The 21,883-nt window shown below is 49.2% G+C and overlaps 1 protein-coding gene across 1 annotated transcript in view; it reads right to left on the reverse strand.

Moving 5' to 3' along the window:
- Window positions 1–21,883, reverse strand: part of MAP2K4 (mitogen-activated protein kinase kinase 4) — a gene marked incomplete at its 5' end in the record, with an annotated part of 55,566 nt that overhangs the window by 19,883 nt on the left and 13,800 nt on the right. Inside the window, 2 exons of the mRNA XM_009867858.1 lie at window positions 7,976–8,095; window positions 17,768–17,942. Of these exons, the coding sequence (XP_009866160.1) occupies window positions 7,976–8,095; window positions 17,768–17,942 (295 nt within the window). The remainder of the gene's footprint in view (window positions 1–7,975; window positions 8,096–17,767; window positions 17,943–21,883) is intronic.

Raw genomic sequence — 21,883 nt, forward strand, 5'->3', positions numbered from 1 at the left:
GGGAATGAAGGACTGGTCATGGATGAATTTGGTCAAAGAAGTGTTCAGATTCAAACTGCAGAAATTAAATTAGGCAACACACGTGGAAAACTGCCCTTTTCAGCACCGTCAAGAAATGAAAAGTGCAGTTGAGGCACTTCCATGTTGTCAAGGGTGGCTCAGAGAACGCAGCGTGGATCGCCAGTGATGGGCATGAATCAAGCGCCACTGGAACCACACCAGACCCTTACAAGCTCTCTGCAGTGAAACTAAACGCAAACTTGTTCCACTGGCTGCAGGATCCGTCCAAATGTTGCTTCTATTTTTGACCAGATATAAAAAGTTGGTACTGTGCTACAGTCCCATGTTCTCGTGCTTTAGGGACCTGGAACAGCTCAAGAACGCCGAGTACCACCGACCACCTCCAGCCTTGTACTCGTGTCCAAACACACCCATCCTGTGTCCTCAGTCGCCCAGGTTACAACGGCCAGTGCCTGTACAGCAAAAGCCAACTGAAGTGAAACAACGGGCAACTTTATCAGAGCCATTATCGCAAAAAAAGCTCCTCAATATTCTTGTGTGTAGCTGCCGGGCTGGGATGTGTGTGTTAAAAAGGAGTACAACAAAGTGTTAGCCGACGTTAAATTCAGCATTAAAAAACCTGTACATGATCAAAAGCACCAAAGGAAAGAGCTGGTTTACTTGGTCTCTGAAGCGTATGTCACATAGAAATCCTGGACGTGGGTATTTATTCATCTGGCAATATAAAAATCTACCTGATCAACCTGAATTCATGTCAGTAAGATCAATGAAAAAAGATGACAGATCTTTTGAATTACGTAGTTTCGTTGAGGCCGTTGGCAAGCTTCAAAGCTCTACAGGTTCTGAACTCTTCCTGGGTCTTGAAAGGACTTACTATTGCCAAGATGATGAATTTTATTGAGAAAAAAAAGGAAGAGTGGCAGGGACAGCTGGGGACCAGTCACCCAGCCCCCATTCTGATCAAATACAGAAAAGTGCCGATGTGCACGGGAAAGTTCTGCTCCACTGTGAAATGTGAGGACAAAACCATCTCAATGGAAGTTTCTCTTTAATTTATGCTCTTTGCTCAGGTTGAGTTCCGATTATGAAATGCATTATGAAGCATTTTTCATTTTCTCTTCCCGTTAGAGTCGTTCTTCCAAAGAATATATTTTAGTCTTCATTGCGTAGTAAATTACCAGATGCTAATGCACATGTTGTAGGCCTTCCAAAAAATGTCCAGGAACACTCTGCGTATTTCATTCAAAAATATCGCTGTACAGGACACACACCGAAACTGCTTAACCAGCAGCCGGGACGCTTCAGCTCCCTAATGCAGCGCCCCGAGTTCCCAACTGACGACCGAGCACGTCACGAAGATGCCACCCAGCCAGGGCCACCTCGCGGGAACATAGCCTGACAGAAAAGGACCTGGTAGGCCTAGTGGACATCAAGTTGAACATGAGACAAAAACATGCCCATGCTGCGAAAAAGGCCAGCAGGGTGTCCTGGGCAAAGCATTGCCAGGAGGCCAAGAGAGGTGATCTTGACTCAGCACTGGCGAGGCCACATCTGGAGTGCTGTGTCCAGTTCTGGGCTCCCCAGTACAGGAGAGACATGGTCATACTGGGGAGAGAAGAGCAAAGGGTCACTAAGACAACTGAGGGACTGGAGCATCTCTCTCATGAGAGAGCTGGAACCGAGGGAGCCTGGAGAAGAGAAGGCTCAAGGGGACAACCCTGGAGAGAGGCTGCAAATAGGCTGGAGCCAGGCTCTTGCCAGTGGTGCCCAGTGACAGGACCAGAGGCAACGGGCACAACCTGGCACACAGGAGGTTCCCTCTGAACATCAGGAAACACTTTCTCCCTGTGAGGGTGACCAAGCACTGGCACAGGTTGCCCAGTTTCCATCCCTGGAAATATTCAAAAGCTATTTGCACATGGTTCTGGGCAGGTGGCCCCAGGCAGGCCCAACTGAGCATGGGAGCTGGGCAAGGTGACCTCCAGAGGTCCCTTCCAACCACTCTGTGATACCAACACTGAAGGCTGATCACGTTCGCACGCTGCAGGGAGTGGCCAACGCTTTATGCGAGCTTCATCTACACTAGTGAGAGAGAATGAAGAACGTCATCACCCTCACGTACCCTTATGTGACGCAGAGGACACAGGGACCTATGTGTCCTACAGACCAGGGACAGACGCCTCAAGCAATGCCAACACAGTTGAAGATTTCCATAGAAAGAGGGTGTTGTGCATCAACAGCAAAGAGAGCAAACACCTCGCGTCAGCCGACCACCGACATGCCCACAGCTCTGCCTGACACACCCACACTAGATCTTCTCTACTACCAGCAGAAGCCCCCCATGGGCTAATTCACTGGCTTCCCGGGCATGTCTTGCAACTTGCAATGATGTTTTCATTGAATAATTCTATCAACTACTGAGCTTGTTGGTTTAAACTTGGCTCGGCTACACTCACACTGTGTAGGAGTCACAAGTCAGACAAGGCATTTTTCCTCTTGCTGTCTCAGGAACAGTGACTTTAAAAGTTCAGTTAGTGTGATAACCAAACATTTTCAGTCTTACAGTTACTGCTTCAAACTAGATTAGCTGTAGAGCTTCCGACAGACATGCAAGAAAAGATTTGGGTTTTCTTTCTAAAATCCCTCTGAACAGCAGCCAGGATGAGAGTCTCAGAGTTGCCCAGTGCAGTCCTACAGCTCAGGCCAACACTTCTCTCTTCTGGAGACAAAGTTTTTACCAGAGCCTGTAGTGACAGGACAAGGGGCAATGGCTTTAAAGAGGGTCAATTTAGCTTAGACATAAAAAAGACAACTTTTACAATGAGGGTGGTGAGACCTTGGCACAGGTTGCCCAGAGAAAGTGGGGCGTCCCCTCCCTGGATGTGTCCAAGGCCACGTTGGACGGGGCTTGAGCAACCTGGTCTAGTGGGAGGTGTCTCTGCTCATGGTAGGGGGGCTGGAATGGGACAATCTTCAAAAGTCCTTTCCAGCCCAATCCATTCTACAATTTAGTGATTCATCAGCCACTGAATCCCTCCTAGAGCCAGTGTAACTGGGATCACAGACAGTGGTGTAATTACCCCTTCTGCACTTCTCTCCAGGCCTGTCTCTATCTGATTCTCTTTATTCTCCAATCTTTACCAGGTGCAACATTCTTATCTCTACTGTTAAGCAGTCAGGCTGTGAACATGAAAACCATTACAAGTGCCACACACTATAACATCAGTGCTCAGGGATTCCTTCTGTTATTAAAAAGAAAAGGTTGACTTTTTGCTACCCAGGATCAGCAGAGAGCCAAGTGACAGAGCAGTTCCCTCAACAGGTGCGCTACAAGAATGGAGGATGTTGTAACATCACGGGGAGGTGCAACATGGTGACACGAAGGTCACAGCATCACCAGTGAGAACAGGAGCGAGGAGAGACTGTCCCATGGAGGACCCAACTCCAGGATGAACACTACATGGCATCAGTGTGATGAAGCCCCGACCTCATGCAAAGGCTGAAACGCCGTCTTCTAATTTTTCCACTTTTTTGCCATTTCATTAAACAGCCAATTTAATCTAACCTAATCAAATCATCTAATGGACACTGATAAACTCAAGCAAAGTCCTGTACCCAGCAATCAACTTGTAGTTTTTGCATGTTAAACAGGACACTACAGAACACAGACATAGATGACAGCAGAAGGATGTCCCCTATGACTGAAGAACAAGAAGCAAACAATGCGTGTTAAAATGCAGGACCAGTTCCCAGAGAAGACCTTTCATATCAGAAAACGCTTGCAGAACAACTGCGACAGAATGCAACTAGGGAGAAATATTTGTGTAGTATTTTTGCCTTTCCAAACCAAACTTTCCATGCTCACAGAGGCTGCCAGAGTAACTTGCCTGTTTACAGCTACTTTCCTGACTGCAAGCTGGGATACTTTTCTGTCTTCACAATAAGACCTTAAGCAGTTTTGGCCAATTTGGTTTAGTGCTCCAACCCCCCAACTGTCAGGATTGAAGAACTTAGCTCTGCCTCTCTGCAGCAGCAGCTCAATCTCCTGGAAAGGCTACCTGCTCCTCAGAACAGCCCTGCTGCTGTCCCTGAAGCTGCAAGAACCTTCTTGCCAGTCGTCTGATTGTCAGAGCCACCCACTCAACATTTAAGCTCTTATAAAGAGGCTTAGATTGAAGTCTTCCACCTTTTAGGAGCAAGCAGAAGATGACCTCCCATCCGGAGCTCCATCCATCAAGAATCTGAATCCTGGCTCAGAGCTGGCAGGTCTCAAGGTAATCTGCCTTTTGGAACTTATTTCCTTACTTTTCATCTGGCAATGCAGGAACAAAGAGCTTCATTTCTACATGCTTTGTGGTAGGATCTCCTGAGAGGGGATCAGTCTTTAGCAATGTCCTGCCAGCTCCTATACTCAAGGGGATGGTGCAGCAGTGACCTGGATTGTTCAGTTATTTGGGAAGAGATCTGCTAAGCGGAGGAAGGGAGTGAGACAGGTTCAAACACACCAGTGAAATTCAGATTTTCCCCTTCATGTGCTTCTCTGCCATCACAGCTTCCTGACTTTAAAAGACGTAATTAGTACGACAAGACAGGAAACCTTATCCAAGCAAACCAGCTCACGCTGCGTACCTTTGAGGTATATGACTTGGAACATCACCTTGGCAGTAAGGGAAGGAGAAGGTGGGAAGGTTGCCTTCGTCTCAGGAACAAATACCGCTGATGCTGACAGTGGGGGGAAAAGGAGATTCCAGGAACCAACATGCTAGAACCCAGAGGGACCTCACTGAAACCTTTTCCAGACGGAGCACGCAAGGAGCCCTGCCGGGCTACAGGATTTTTGGAAGAAGAGAAAAGGTGAAGCAGAAGCCAGGCTGACGTTTGGGTGCTGATCAGGGTAGGTTTTTATAGTATTTACGTATTTGTACTTATATCCTGGGATGCGCCTACAGCTGCAGAGAGGTGACAGGCTTGCGCGGCTCTCAACATGTTGCTCATCAGCATCTGGAAGATACTGTCTCACTCAGAGACTTTTCTTCACGCCAGCTGACAGCCTCATCACGTGCATTTCAGCAAAGCTGGAAATCTTCAGCCAAGCTGGAAATTTTCAGCCAAGGCTGAGGCTCCACACTTGGTAAGCGCTTGTACGTGTGAACATGGACGATGCCTCCTGGCCCAAAACAGCTTTGCGTTTAAACAGATAAAATGCAGCAGAACATAGGAAAAGGGAGGATTATTATCCTTGGTTTAGAGACTGATATTTAAAGCCAGACAAGCGACCTGGCAAAACTAGAGAGGTAGACTCTCTAGAAGCGGGAATTGAATATTCAGTCCTCGTTTGGGGTTTTAACCACCACACTGACCTTCCTTCCCCAACAGCTCCCCAGTAAAGTCCCCCAAGACTCTGCACAGGCTGCTATGCCTGATAATAGACCTAGACAACTGGCAGCCAGTCCATCCCTATTTTCCGTCTTCTCTTGAGTAAATGTACTGGATTTGTGCTCACATAGTGAAAAACAGGCAAGGCTACATGCCTACCCTCTTACACTGGGCCAGCTTCAACACCAGAGCAATCCCAGGAGGAGGAATAATCCACACCTGCAGGAGCTGCTCCTCATCAGAGGAAAAGACGCAGGGGTCAGGTTTTGACAATAATCTTCCCCCAAACTCCTGCTTTTGCAAATGGATCAGGCCCTTGCAATCCAGTGCTGCTCAGCAGTGCTGCAGTTCTCTTCTCGTGCCCGTACTGAATGGGCTCAGCTCAGCCTGATGACAGGCCTCCAACTATGGCATAAGACTGCCCAGCAGAAGTCCAGTTTCCCAACTGGCTTCACGTGTTATTCGAGCCAGAAGGATATCTTCTGTGGCCCTGCAGCATAATATCTACCTTAAATTACAATAAGCAGATGCTAAAACAGTCACAAACAGGCAGTGACTGACATCATATTCCTGGCCACAAACAGCTAAAGCACGTCAGGATTAACGGTGGCCAGCTGACATCGCTTTCGACGCTCTAAATCAGCAGCACTCATGGAAGCATCACATTGAACAACCCATTCCACAGCACGTGCTCTCTACGTGCCTAAAACAGAGCAGTAAAATCCCAGCCCCTCAGCTAGCTGCTGCAGAGAGTGCTCCTTTCAAGAACAATCGTGCAATTCTGGTCTCTGTCCCAAACGGACAGAGAGGAACTGGAGAAGATGCAGAGAACAGCAAAAAAGATCATCTAAAGTTGGGAAGGGGTTTCGTGTATGACACAGGCTGGGAAAGACATGACAGAAGGGGAACATGACAACCATCCAGAAAATACTCAGTGGCTTGGAGAGGACAGATACAAAGATCAACGGTTCACCGCCTCTTCAATACAAAAACCAGAGGAAGCCCGTAGGTACCATTCAAAACAGCAGGAAGAAAATTCAGAATGAATCAAGGTGATGGGCCTTCAAATGAGGGGTGACCACCAAGGGAAGTGCCTCTCAGGGAGCACCATGGATCCAAAAAGGTACATGTATTCAAGGGGAAACTGAAGGCTATCACAGAATCACAGAATGTTAGAGGTTGGAGGGGACCTCTGGAGATCATCGAGCTGAATCCCCCTGACAGAGCAGGACCAAAGAATCTAGGGCAGGTCACACAGGAACATATCCAGACAGGTCTTGAAGGGCTCCAGAGAAGGAGACTTCAAAATCTTTCTGGGGAGACTGTTCCAGCGCTCTGTCACCCTCACAGTAAAGAAGTTCATCCTCATGTTGAGGTGGAACTTTCCATGCTCTAGATTGAATCCATTACCCCTTGTCCTATCACATGGCACCACTGAAAAGAGGTTGTCCCTTCCTTCTTGATGCTCAGCCCCCACATACTTACACACATTAATTAGATCCCCTCTCAGTCTTCTCTCCGGACTAAAAAGCCCCAGGTCTCCCAGCCTTTCCTCGTAAGGCAGGTGTTCCAGTCCCTTAATCATCCTCGTAGCCACCCGTTGGACTCTCTCAAGTAAATCCCTGTCCCTGTTGAATTGGGGAACCCAGAACTGGTGAGGTCTTACTGGGGCAGAGCAGAGGAGGAGGAGAATCTCCCTCGATCTGCTGCACACGCTCTCCTAAATGCACCCCAGGATCCCATTGGCCTTCTTGGGCACACTGCTGTCCCATGGATAACTTGTTGTCCACCAGGACTCCAAGGTCCCTCTTCAAGGAGCTGCTTTCATGGAAAAGAAATCCCCTAAGAGGCACTGAGCACAAAGACAGCACATTGAGCTCAGAAGACCCATCTGTGTATGACTGAAGGCTCCAGAAAGGTATCACACGTGCTTCTGGCAAGTGGATCCTGTGGCCAGCTGCCAGAGGCAGAACACCCTGCCCCAAGCTTCAGTCTGATCCTTGTTTTCTTACATATCTGCAGGCAGAAACCATCTCAAGGCAGATGCACGTCAACTGGGAGTCTGAGTCAACATAGCCTGGATGGATGGATGGACAGATGGACGGAGGGATCCATCCATCCATCCGTCCGTCCGTCCGTCCGTCCATCCCCTTACAGGGAGCTGTGAACACGACCACAGCAGCCACCTTCATCACAAGGGTGTCCTTCACATGGTCACATCTCATAACCACTGACACAAACTCCGCCTGAGCCCAAGCGCCGTGCTGCAGAGCTGCACCCAGCCCCGCAGCAGGAGCCACGGACCTGCAGCTCATCAAGAGAGGAAAAGCAGGAAAGGAGAAGAGATTGAAATACACAATGAGACACAACAAATGGGAACAGCGCGGATGTGCTCAGCACCACCCGGACATGTGGCTCTCCTGGTTAAATAACTTGGATTAGAAGTTCAGAGCTAAGAAACCTAACATAAATTAACTTTCTCCTCCTTATTGCAAGTTGGAAACTGCAAAGGAAAAAACAAAAAAAAAAAAGTAAAACCCAAACTCTGCTACGAATGAAGCAAGTTTGGAATGCCCACCTCTCTGAAGAGCGCGCCATAAAACTGAACAATATACGGGCAGTCACTGCTTCGCATTACTACATCAAGGTCCATCAGAAGCTGCTTCTGTTCTTTTTCATCCACTGTCGACCGAATTCTCTGAAAGAGGAAGAGGGGCAGAGACTTTATCACTTACATGCCATTACTGTACCTTCAGACCCGCTCCTGGAGACACATGTCAGGGACCCCAAACCCGAGCCTGAGCAGGCAATCCCCGCGGCATGCTCCAACACGTTCTAGAGAATTAAGCTGTGATCTCCAATCACAAATGTAACTGAAAACCCCTAAAGCTGTTTAATTCAGACTCTCAAACCCCCAGTCCTCCCGTGAGCACCAACATTTTCACAGGAAATAGCAGAGTGAAATTAAAAGAGCGGAGATTTCACTGAAAACTACAGCCAAACAACATATTCAGGCTTTCATTTCAAAATAAATTCCCACACAATTCTTAGCCACATATGGGGCTCGAAGGCTGTTTTGAAATTTAACCAAGGAATATTACATTTGGAATTTCTAAAGTTTAATGCAGAAGACAAAAAGGCTCCTTCCACCATCTCTCCATGGGCAGCAGGGTCAAAAGGGACCATCGGGAAACCACGGGAACACATTGCTCTGGTGATGCTAACAGTGGCAACAGTCCCGTAAGCACTTCTCACAGAACTGACAATTCTTTACCTAGTACTGGCCCAGGGAACAGTAATGCTATATAAAAGATACTTTATATATGTATAGACTACATGTATATAAAGATATATATACACATACACACAGAAAAGTCTAATTTGGGCTTGAAAGAACTGTGCAAGTTTGAAAATAGAAAGCTGTACATGTTCAAACATGAAGCTTGTTAAACGAAGGATGGAGAAGACCATCCACAATTTTTCATGTGGTTTTAGATCTATTTCACATCTTGCACTGATTAATGCATTCCCTGAATCACAAGTAAGGGAACTGTGACCCTGAAGGTGTGACTCACGTTGAAAAGCCTTTTTTTTTTTAATTAAAAAAATATTTGGCAAGAAGTCCAAAGCAATACAGGAAGCCTGGACCCTCCTTGATGAGAAAACTTACTTGGGTGTTCAAGAAGGAAAAATTATTCCCAGTTGTGGGAAACATCTGCAAGACACCAGCCCCGACTCCCACCGACTCTACTGCCCTGGGAGCAACCACCGGTGGCATCCAGACCACACTGAGCAGCAAGCAGGAGGCAAAGTATCTGAAGGTGCTTTCAAGGCTGGCCATTCAGATAGCACCATCTAAGAAACAGGGCACGATTCTGCACCGTAAGACCCTTTTGTGAAGAGCCCCCACAAAACGAGAACAGCATCGACACTGTAATTTTCCTTACCTTTGGTGTATCCTGATATTTTGGTATTTCACCACTTGTTCTTAATGTTCTAGTAGCTCTAGTTTGGTCTAGACTGGCAATTGTCATGTTTGCATCACCCTTTTTCCCCCCTAGGGGATTCTAGGGTGCTTGGGAAAACTGGGGAGAGAGGTGCCCAGCCCACCCACCCTCTGCAACACGCACACCCTGCCACGCCACACAGCAGGTGGGATTGCCTCATCACAAATGGAGGAAGAAGATGGCTCAACAGACTAGTAATGGAACTAAAATGCTTCACCTCTAGGTCACTGGTTCAAGTCTGTTCCACAGGCATTCAGACATGGCACTGAAGAAAGCCTGAGGAGCTTGATTACTTCTTTGTCTTGAGTCTACACCACACGAAGCTCTACAACCTCCCGCTGAGCTATCAAAGGCCAAGCAGAATGAATGTCTCCTTCTAGATGGCACAACATCGGCACCGTGTGAAGCGATAATGCCGCTCCTCTCACCTGGACAGGAGATGACGGATGCCAAAGCCACCATGGTGGGACCTATGGGGAATAGTTTAATCTCTCACTACCATCCTAGCCACTCCTCTGAAAAGTTCGCCTTTTCGTTAGTAGCAACACCAAAAGGAGCTCTTCTCCATATTGTGGCTTGCATCTCCTTTATGTCCCAGCTCCACATCTGCCTCCAAAAAGCCTCTTTCCTGGTCACCCGGGGGGCTCCCCAGACCCCCTCAGCATTCCCCTTGCATGTGCACAATCCTGGCACAGTCGTCCCCACAGCGCGCTCCTCAAACTCCCCAGCTTCCCCTGAAAGCGTCTCCTCCCACCTCTGACACTGCCTTCTCTGCTGTTACTTCTCCAACTCTGGAACGCCTGTGACATATGTCTTGTATGGAGGAGGTGACCCCAGAACAGTGCTGAACCCAAGATCCCTCCTCTTCCCAAACAGTCTCCCCAGGGAAAGAAAGAAAGGGCAGGCAGAGGACCCAGAGGATGGACAGTGGGTTGGCTGTAGGGCAGACACAGGAGCCAAAGGACCCCTTGAGAAGCCAAAAACGCTGCTTCAGGGAGTGAAGGCAATGACACAGTGCAAGATTGGGAGATCTCATACAAGCGCACTGGAGGCTGGAGATGGACAAATTCAAGGAGGGGGGAAACTGCATGTGCATGTAGTGCTGAGCTGGGGTGGGCTCAGGCTGGGTAAGAAGGATTTGTTTAGCTGGAGCACCCCAGGGAGCCTGCTGTGGGCCAGCGGTCCCGATCCACCAGCTAAGGCAGGGGCTCTGGGCAGCCGAACAAGGAAGAAACAGCAAAAGGTGACTGAAGTCAAGAGCAGGCAGCACCTAAGCAGCACACGAGGCAGAACGACGATCTGCCACCCCACTCCGAGGGAGTGTGAGACACTGCAGCAGCCACCACGGACAGACGGCCCCGAGAACACGGGAGATGGCAGGGAAGGAAGACACCAGGTGAGGGGACAGCCTGAAGACACCATTTAAGACAGCAATGGACAGGTCTGACTTAGCTTCAGATCTCACACCTCTCAGCCTGCTCACTCTACCGCATGGAGTCACTGACGTGGCCAAACAAGTCACGTATGGAAAAATGTTTTGCCGTAGTACATGCTTGTGGAAAGTTTCTTTTTTAACGGTTCCTTGTTGGCCTCACACTTGAACTGCATGAAATCCTCCAGGGGAAAATTCTCCAGCCCTTTCTATACCAACACAGGTTATGACAAAGCCCATGGCATCAGGAGCAAGAACTCTGAAAGCTGCATCCCAGGCAGCACCAACAGCAAAAGGAGAGGCTGTGCTGCAGCTCAGACCACGCTCAAACCAGACAGATCCCAGAAACCGGACCCAGAACAGAAGAGACATCCCCCGGCCCCAACACACACATGTACAGACTCAGGTGCAGTGGGTAGCAACCACTCCAAAAAAAAAAAAAGGAAAAAATAGAAAAGAAAAAAAGTAGGAAAGCTATAAACACTAAACTGAAACCCAACCCTTTGAGTTGTGAGACAACATCGTGCTGCCCTGCGCCCAGGGCTCAGCTGTGCCCTCGGCAGAGCACACAGGACAGCAGCGTGGGGCAGTGCCACCTGAGGGGACAGCAGGGACTGAGGACACCAAACCAGCAGGAAAAAGGATGAAAATAGAAAAGAAAAAAAGTAGAAAAGCTATAAACACTAAACTGAAACCCAACCCTTTGAGTTGTGAGACAACATCGTGCTGCCCTGCGCCCAGGGCTCAGCTGTGCCCTCGGCAGAGCACACAGGACAGCAGCGTGGGGCAGTGCCACCTGAGGGGACAGCAGGGACTGAGGACACCAAACCAGCAGGAAAAAGGATGAGAATGTTCATCTACCCATCCAAAACACCTCTACGGCTCACAGAAGCATGTCAGGTCTTGCACGGATCACCACTAGTTACCCACCTCCTCTAATGAGGTTCTCGCCGTTCCCTTCTAGCCCTCGCTCGTTCATTCCTCTCCCAGGGTGTCCCCAGCTCCCAGCCAGTGACCCAAAAAGGGAGCAAAACTCAGCCCAATAACCAGTAAGGAGTCAACCTGGGAGAGGGTACCTAATCATGTGAAGAATGGAAACAATGACCTGCAATAGAGCCGGCTGGCAAAAAGCCCCAAGACTTCTCTTCAGAAGCCATATGGGAAATCAGGACGACAGAGAAATTTGCCCCTTGACTGAGCTTAATACGCTAACGTGTCATTTTGGTGGGCTTTTGGGGGCTATCAGGCTTCCAGGTAAACATGGAGATGACAGAGGTACAAAGAAATGTTCATTTTCTGCTCTTGAGGATACGTGATACTAAGCAACCTATTTCAGCTGTGGGACTGAGAAAACCTCTGAAAGCCAAAGACATGAACATCTGTTTTAAAGCTATGGATGAGAGAGGAAGCACCGACTGCAAAGCAAAATAATGGAAAAGAGGCACCGTGCTCCGAACAAAAAATGGCTCCACAGCTTACTGGCTTCTCCAGAAGGAACAGGGATCTTCTATGGACACCTCTGAGGCTTGACACCCTGCTGAATGTTATGTGTCTCTAAACAGTGCCTTGGCCAGCTTCTCCAGTTACCCAATGGATCTTGAAATCGCTTCTGATTGTCTAAGGCCAAGGTCAGAGCAGAAGCAGCAGAAGACCACCCGTAGTCTGGTCAAAAGTGCTGCTAGACTCAAGAGAAAACAAGAAATCAGCAACAACATCTGAGGACATTGGCTGGAACTGGAGGCTGGACTAGGCAATATTGTAGAGCAGCACTAAACCATCTAGGCTGGTTTATACAATGGATTTTGGAAGATACAGGAAACTCTGGAATAGGGCTAAAACCCACTAGATACCTTGCGAGGTGGGGAGAAACCAAACACAAGGTTTGCGGACAAAAATATCCTCTCCGCAGCCAGGTTCCCCTCCTACCTGTAACGATTTCTGAGAGAAAATAAAGAGGTGTGAGATGTTTCTACGGGGCCACGACGAGAACCTTGAACGTCAACCAGAGCACAAACCACTCTACTTGTATAAACAAATGGTAGAAGCTGCTAATGCCAAACCCCGAATGTGGGAGGTGCTCCCTGCAGCACCACCACTGCCATGCCTGGGCTCCTGGCAGATTCAATGTTGGTTATTTTAAATATTCGCTTGTCTGTCTTGTGAACTCTTCAAAACAGAAACTTTCCTAGCCTTCAGGAGGCCTTTTTAAATACCCTGGGTAATAAAATCCACACCAGGTATCACATATTTAAGTAAAAAGCAGAGCATCCTGCCCCAACAGGGAGAACACTCTCCAGCTTTTGTTCCAGCTTAGGCCTTTTTTTTGTTTATGTATTTTTACACCAGGCTGGGAAAAACACAAGTGTGCCAAAGATCTTCTGAAGCACTTTTTTCTGAGTGAACAATCATCAGTGCCAGAGGGAAACCCCAGGACTGACAGAAGCCCCCGAGCTGCCATAGGAGCTTCCCAAGAAAACCATTTCACTCCCCAAAACAGGGCTTCTCTAGGGTTCCTCCAACATGCCAAGGACAGTCCTCTCCCTCAGCTTTGGGGCACCCTCATGAAACAAGGTGCACAACCCCCCGAGCAGCTGGAGCAACACCCCGTGGTGATGCCGGAGGGCTGGAGAACCACACGGACTGCGAAGCCTCTGGGATAAACCCAGGAGTTGTCACAGCCCTGGAGTCAATCCCGAGCAGGGAGCAGAGTCCTCTGCAGAGGGAAGAATCCTGAGGGATTACGTGCTCATGAATTGCCACAGGTCAGGCAAAAACAGACTAAAGAGAAAACCAGAAGCAAAGTCAAGGGACATGGGGTAGATGTGGAAGCTGGATGAGGCAATATCACGGAGAACTGGTGCTGGTGGCAAATTCCAGCCAGGGCAGGGACTTCTTCAAGGAAAACGAGGAGCCCAGAAGAGAAGACAGCCAAGGAGTTGAGGAGTTAATGTACAAATTGGCCTTGCAATTGTCAATTTGCAGAGAGAGACATTGCTGGCAGTAGACAAAATCAGGCTGTTCTCTTTCCCACTTGGAAGAGTCTTGACCTCATATGCCAATAAATCCTCAAGAAAATGAATAGGGTTTTTTTCAGTGAGAGGAGGGCCACAATTGCCAGCTGACCCAGAGCAAGCTTGCATCTCTAGCAAGATCTCACAGAGAAAGGGACCTAATAATTAAGAGGATTTTATTTTATTAAGATCTGAAAAACATAATAAAAGATTTTCCAGGGGCAAAAATAAGAAAGGTTTGAATACAAATCCTCTGGGCTGGATTCCACTTCCTTTTATCCTCTCCTCCTCTTCCTGATGGCTCTCGGAAGAGGCTCTCCACGGCAGAAAGAGTAAAAGATGCAAAAGCATCACAACAAATGCTGCAACTCTGCCTCCAAAACCAACCTGCTGCAGCCCGCAGCCTTACAAAAGGCTGAAGGAGAGGAAGGAGCAGGACTGAGAACAAGAGCCTCTACCCAACAATGCTTCCCCAGCCCAAGCTTTGCTGCTGCGGCTTCACACCAGCGACACATCAAGGCTCATGTTCCTCCTTTGCTGCTGAGGCTGGAGCAGAGAGGAAAGCTCTGGCTCACCTGGGGCTTGGCCCCCCCTGCCTGCGCCGGCAGCCAGACGTCCACCTTAAGGGAGCCGGGATTACAGCTGCCAGCATCCAGACGTTGGCTGAGGAGGCCAGAACACATAAAAGTGGAAAATGATAGAAAACGGTGCCTCCACCTGCAAGCTCTCAGGTCGTTTTGGTGATATTTCAGCACTCGGGAAATAGTTTCTGTCAGCAGCGAGAAGGGAGCACAGCAGAAGGGCTGCACTTGGGGCAGGAGGAGCACAGAAAAAGCAGATGGGTCAGCTAAACCACGCTTCAAGGAATCAAAGCCCAGTCCTTGTGCAAAGGCGTGGCGGGCTAGGAAAGGCCAGAGGAAGGAGTTGGAAATGGGGACTCGAGGGCACGCTCTGGCAGCTGCATCTGCATAGACTGAGAGGCGAGCAGGAGCTGCCATCAGCCAGAAGATTCCACTGGCGAGGAAAGGGCAATGGTTCATGTCGTGCACTTGTAGCACACAAGGAGGATTTGAGTCTGTCAGTGCCAGGAGAGGCTGACAAGCCCCAAGGGCTGCAGCCTGGTCACAGTAGCTGCAAACAGGACTTCCAGAAGTGAGATAGGAAGACACCTGCCTGCGCTGGACAATCACAGCAGCGGTAGCAAATTTGGGTAGTGGCAGAGCACGATGGAGGAGCAGCTGGGAGAGGCCCCCATACCAATTTTCTCTGCATCTCCTTGGCAGCTTCCGCAGCCCTCTCTGCGTTTTGCTCAGCAGTACGGAGAAGGTAACAACTTTTGGCGTGCAGCCTCCACGCAGCTGCTTCCCACTGCTGAATGTCCTTCCAAGGATGATTTGCCTGCTCCACTGATGTTGCTCTTGGGGAAGCCTGGGAGAGGGACAGCACCATCACCAAATAACCAGAGACACCAACTCTGCAAGCCAGCAATAGCAGGGCAGAGTTCCCAATGCCCCACCACGGAGCTGGAAGCATGTGTCATTGAGATCATGGCCAAGATTTCAATTGCTAGACTGACATGTTTTCTTCTCAGACCACCCTTCTAAACCTCCTCATCTGCCTCTTAAAGGAGGGCTTTATGCTGAAGGAGAATAAAACAAGTTAAGCTTCTGCCTGTGGAGCAAGGAGAGACTGGAGAGCGGCTGGTTTCCCTGAACGCTGAGGGGGGGAGCTGGGGCTTCAAGCAGCAGCGGTTCCACAACCTGTCAGGACACCAGGGGCTTGAGGGAGACAGAGAGAGCAGGAGGTGGGCACACATGGGCAGCCCAAGGGCAGATTTAGATAGAGCAGGAGCAGGGAGATTAATGCACAACCTTGGTTGTCCCAAAAGCAACAGCAATCGGAAAAAGAAGTAGTTTGGGATGAACTAGTCCAACCTCATCTCAAATAACTGGAACAGCTGCTGCTGCCTTGGAGACCTCACTTCGTGTAATCCCCTCAGGTCTTCCTTAGCTCAACTTCATTTCTTTATGCTCACTGGGATGAACAGAACAGTCCCTTGGCACTTCTGCTTTAGAAATTATGCAGTTGCCCAGATGCTCCAACCTTCCTCCCGCAGGCCTAGCCATGCCCACCCAAAGGGCGTGAGTTCAGAGAAAAGAAGGTGGCACCAGCCCAGCCCACAACTTTGACATTTTGAAGTTTACACAGTGTAAACCTATCAGGTTTTATCTGTTTAAAAGTGAGCCCCCAAGCCTAGCATCTCCCTGAGGCTCAGACCACCCTGGGAGAGCCAGCTCAGAGTGCTGTGCAACCTTATCTCCACCTGCGTCCTTCAAGAACACGGCCCTGGTGCCTTCTGCCTCCCACACTGGAGCTGCACCTGCATCACAGATCCTCGACCCTACGGTGCCAAACATCCCTTGTGCAAACACAGTCTGGGACAGCAGAATTTCTGTGCCAGCAGACGCACCCCCTCCTCAATGACATGAGCAAACCCAGCAGAGAGCTCTTCTCAGCGCAGTCGGACCCACCGCAGAGCTCCAGTTAACAAAGCCACCCGGCTGTAGGTATGCTTTCTCCTTAGCCACAGCTATCATGACTGTAGTAACAAAACTGGAGTTATCCAGGTCACACACGCTAGGTTTGAGAAGCTGGGGTGCCCAAGCATCATTTTACCTCATCAGCAGTTTCAAGCCATCACCTGCAAACTCCATCTAGAAGTTCTACCAAAGGCAACTAAGAGAAACTAGCCTTTAGCTGTGGGCAGCCTTTAGCCTCACTGGGTACTTGCAGAGATTCAAAATCAGGTTGAAACACCACTCCATGGTGACCCAAAACACTCAGGAAGCTGGCCACTGCTGTGAGGAAGTCAGTATTTACTGGAGAAAACAAAACGATGATGGTCATTCCAGTACCCTGACACAGTGGAGACAAGTATGAACGATTCTCTCAGCAGCCAGAGCTGGGGCTGGGATGTGTCTATGTGGCATCTGAGACCAGCAGGAGTGAGCGTTTCCAGATCAGATCAGGGAATATTCTGAAGAAGAGAGAGAGAACTGGAAAAGAAAGCAACCCAGACTCCTACGTAGCTCGCTTCTACTCTTCCGTGGGAGCCCTGGGAGCACTTACAATTGATATTATCTACACAGTTAAAAGGTCGATGTCACGAGCCACCAGCCAGCAGCAAGCAAAGAAAAGGACGAGGGAGAGCAAGAACGAGAGAACGGCTGCTGCCCACCTCACTCAGCTCCATGGACAAGTAGCTCCTCAGAGACGCCCGGATCGCAGTGCTGCTGCCGCAAGGTGAAGGTTACTCTGCGTTGCCCAGCTGGGAAACGAGGCTGCACGTGGTTTCTGGTTTTATGGTGAGTTTTTGGGCAGCGTAAGGTAGAAAACAGACAGTCAAGAGAACTGCTACGCTTTCCCTCCCCAGAGCAGGTCCGGCACGGTAAGCACAAAGCAAAGACGCTCCATTGTGTATCAGCAAGAGGACGCCCACCTTGCCCCAGCTCCTCCTGGGGAGGCTACACCATGCTTACACAAACAGCAAATGTTAAGTCACTACCTTATTTCACAAAAGACACCGAGAACTATTAGATGTCGACCTGTGCCTACCCCCAGCCTCGGCTGGACGTGAACCAGTGACCCAGAGGTGAAAGGGCCGTGCCCTGTTATCAGTCTCCAGAGACATGTGTTCCCCTGACAGGCATTTTCAAAAGGGCACAAGCAATTAGGAGAGCTTCACAAATCACTTGACAACAATGCCCATTACACAACGTATTTTCAGCAAACAGCAGCCTTTACATGGGAAATAAATAGAAAAGAGCAGTAGATGAGTGCTAGATGGAAGAACATTAATTCTCCATCACATTTCATCCCTAATGGACTGAAGTACAAAGGTAAGTATGGGCATCACCTACTTTAACTGCCATAATTTGCCCACTTGGTTTGTGGACCATTTTGTTGACAGAACCATAAGCGCCTCGTCCAATTTCTCCAAGGTCTTTCAAGTCCTCTGCTGTAAAATCCCAATGTTGTTCAGGGGAAATCTTCAATTTTCCTGATGATTCAATGCTGTGTGTTCTCAGTCTCTCTCTGTCAAAAATATTGGGAAGCAATTTTTCCACATTTTAAATAGTCTGTAAATTTCTCTTTTCAGCACTTGATTAAACATTAGAAGAGAGGGATTCACAAAAGGCTACAGCAACAATCTGACTCCACGAAGGGTTTCGGTTGGGTGAGGGGAGGGGAGGAGAGGGTAGAGGGCAGGGGTGAGGTGAAAATGTTAAACCAAAAATGACATACACTCGCCCACAGCTTCAATGAAGGGTAACGTTTCTCCAGCTGCGGCGTAAAATTCAACGCGTCACATCCAGTGGAGTCATTCTAAATGGCTCATTTTACACAGTTCTTGCTAGTTTGCACAAAATACATCAGGCTTCAGGCAGGACCTGGTGACATGCAGAACCACGAGCCTGAAGAACACTCCCCAGCCCCATCTTCCCAAAGCTCCTGCTGCTCTACGCCACCGTGCTCCCAGCACCTGCCTCCCTCCCAGTTTGGTTTCTACACAACACAGGCAAGCTCTTCTGTGGGAATCAAAGAGACAAGAGAAAGAGTTTGCTCTTAACGGAACACTGCAATTAATTTAGGGGTGTTTTTTTAAAGAAAAATAGACTTTGGGTAATCAATTTATTCAAAAGCAAATGGAGAGCCAATGAATCACGTGTACAAAACCCGAGCTGTTCGTGCCGTACGACAACAAAACCTGCCTGTTCAGGTGTGGTTTACCAAATACTTAATGTTCTCAGGCAAATACTGCTTCTGCTGATGCCACCAGGGTTTGCCCAGGTGGGGAGCAGACCAAGCCCAAAATCTGTAGAACAGGAGAGTTCAAAGGTTGCTCTAAGGCAGCCCTGATTACTTGTTCAAACGCAGCAATGCTGCCGCTGAAACAGTAGGAAATGCACAAGGATTTTCAATACTTTTCATCTTTAAGCACCACACAAATTTACAGGTTTTCATTACCTCATTATTCAAATTAGCTGATTCATGCTTCTAAGCAAACCAAAAGCCTGAGCTTCCCACTTCTAGGCAGCATCAAGGACCGTTCCCGCTGCTGGGCACAGGGATCTCGCGCGGCTGCCAGAGCCCTGGCGACTTCCGACCGCCCTGTGAGCCCCGGAGGCTCTGTCAGACCCATCCCTCAGCCTCCCATCGCTCCCCTCGGGCACTCGATGAAGCCACCGCTCGCTCACTCAGCGTAGGGCCCGACAAGCAGAACACACGTGAAGGACTCGAGCGAAGGCGTCAAGCTTGGCGAGTTTATCAGCCGGAGGAACAAACCCGACACGGCCGATTCCTCGCTCCTCAACGCGACCGTTTGCCCGCTGGCAGCTGCAACGGTGGACCCAACCACCACCTCCACCGGGTTTTATTTGGAACCTAGGTTTTGCGAGGGCAATGAGGTCAGGTCCAAAGATCAACTGACCGCAGCAGCCAGGGTTCAAATGGTGGCATCTGCAGCTCTTCAGCTTCTCCGCGACGCTTTGCTGTAGAGTTTCCCAGCCCTCAAGCAGCTGCACGGCCTGAACCCTTGACCCGCTTGATGAAAGCCTCGCTCAACAGCTCCTCTCGCCACTTCTTCCCTGCTCTCTAACCTGCCTCGCTTGAGAATTCCAACCTCTCACTCCCTGCAGCTCCTCCACCTTCCTTGGGAATAATCTGGGCAACTACGACGGTGCTACAGCAGACGTGACGGTGACAGCAGCCCACGGATGAGCGGTGGCCCCCTTTCCTTAGCACTAATTGCATAGCTTTGATTTTCCGTGCATAATAAAACACTGCGTTAAGTGGGCTTCTCTGTGGAATTGGCTTACTAAAAAGGAATGAAAATAAGGCAGCAAAATGTTTAAAAAAAAATAAAAGAGAAGAAAAAGAACGGGAGAAGAGAAAAAAACAGAAAGAAACATGACCTCCAGACTTGTCAGCTGTCTTGCAGGAGACATATATCGGAAGCTGCATGAATCAGTTACTCCCTAACTGCTCGACCATCCTACTTTGTCAGTCCCATAAAAATAGTTCTTCTTGTGATGCAGGAAGGGAGGTGAGGAGCATCGTGTTGAGGAGGCACCAGCAAACGGGCATTTCCTCCCCACCTCCTGCCCACGGGAGAGAGGAAGAAGCACAACCATGGAGAGCTAAATCTTGTTCAAAAAAGGCAAGGGGGGGGGAAAAAGGCAGAGAGCTGTTACAAGGAGGAACTGAGATTTGATTTTCTGAGCAAACTCTTTCCATCTCTTGTTTCAAAAGAAGATTTCATACCCAAGCTCGCATAGAGTTAAAAAAATCTAAATGCTGACGTGGTTTACTTAAATAAAGCAATTAAACCCATCTCCACTCTTCCCTCTGCCTGTTTTTCTGCCCAGGAAACTTCGCTTTTCTTACCCTCCATCAGCAGGGAAAGCAAATTTGAATTCATTATTTCCTCGTTACACAAGGAGCCTGTTTCTCCCCAGCTGTAGCGTGAAAGCAGATCTGTGCCCTCGGCCCTGCAGCTGCAGGCTGGGCGGTCCGAGCAGCCGGGAAGAAGATGGGAGCTTGGAAATGTCCCCTGCCCGGGTCTGCCCCCAGGTCCCCTGCAGCCCTGCTCCGGTGCGGAGCTCCAGGGCTTTGGATTGAGCTGTAACCGTGCCCGGCCACCCACCAAACCTCACGGCTCGGAGCTTGGCTGCATCTCCACCACGTATCGAGGATGCTACCTGCCTCGGACTGCAACCACGGCTCCCGCTTCTCTTTTTCAAACGCCCAGGGAAACGGTCAAATAATCAAACAGCAAGTTTGAGAGAGCAGCAGATGCTTTAGTAGAGATTCTGCTCCTTTAGCTGATTTGTCACACGTAAGCATTGCAGTTTTCCTTTAAGTAGCACGGCCTGCCTTGAGAGTCAGTAACTGGAACGCAATGATTGCTTTTAGCGTCCAAAAAATTTATATATCAGGAAATTTTTCCATGTAAAATCAAAATCCCACAGGATTTCCATGTCAAGAAAGCAGCTCAAGAAATGCGAATCTAGAACACAGACCCTCCTGCACTGATATCAAATGGGAATTTTCTGGTGTCAGACTAAGTAAGAACAAACAAATTAGCAATGCCAGGCATCTGTTACTAGATTTGCACTGCTGCAGATACACGAGGACATAAACCCACGGGGCAGACATGCCCCCAAAACATGGAAAAGCCTGCCTAAACCCTGCACTACATCCTAGCGCTCTCAATACTGCAACAGCTTTGCTTCAGAGAAATCAAAGAGTGACCACAGACACCAGTGTCAAGTGAAGGTGAAAAGTAATTAACGCCCAGTCCCTGCTGCTGTAACCGATGCAATTGCAGCGCCCGGGTTCAGCGCTCGGTGGAGTTCGCACAGGTGTGAGCAGACGTGAGCCTCCTCTTACCACTTGGCTTTTCAGCTACGTGATCCAGATCTCTCCAAGCCTGGGAATGCTGGGCAAAATCAGGCACGTGTTCTCCAAACGATCGGGATGTGCAAGACGGACTTGTGGGGCTTAATGTATGATTTAAACCAAAATAAATAGCTCTGGAGGGCTGGGTACTCCTCCGACAGTTAAAAGCAGTACTTTCAAACGTGCCTTAGGGCTTATAGCTGCTGATGACTTGGTCCAGGACTTGAGCTTCCAACTGGCTCTCTTGCTTTTCAAAAGTTTGAAAAGGACAAAAAGATGGCAGGCTCCAGACTCGCTGCGATCGTTGCACTCAAAAGGCACCACCATATCAGTCTTATTGCAGGTGGTTTCAGTGCTTGTCACAGCACTTACTCCGGGGATGAGGAGCACGGAGCAAGACAACAGCTCCTCCAAACAGTTGCCCTTTTGTCGGGGACGAAAACGTCTGCGGGTCCGACTTGGCAGGAGCCGGGGGACGGCTGGCGCCAGGCACCACAGCCGGGCCAAGGACGAGCTCGTCACACGTGCTGGGGCCGGGAGGGCGCTGACGGTGAGCCCAGCCCGCGTAGGGAGGA

This window comes from Apaloderma vittatum, unplaced genomic scaffold (assembly GCF_000703405.1).
Source record: "Apaloderma vittatum isolate BGI_N311 unplaced genomic scaffold, ASM70340v1 scaffold8064, whole genome shotgun sequence".
In the NCBI taxonomy this organism is placed as follows: domain Eukaryota; kingdom Metazoa; phylum Chordata; class Aves; order Trogoniformes; family Trogonidae; genus Apaloderma; species Apaloderma vittatum.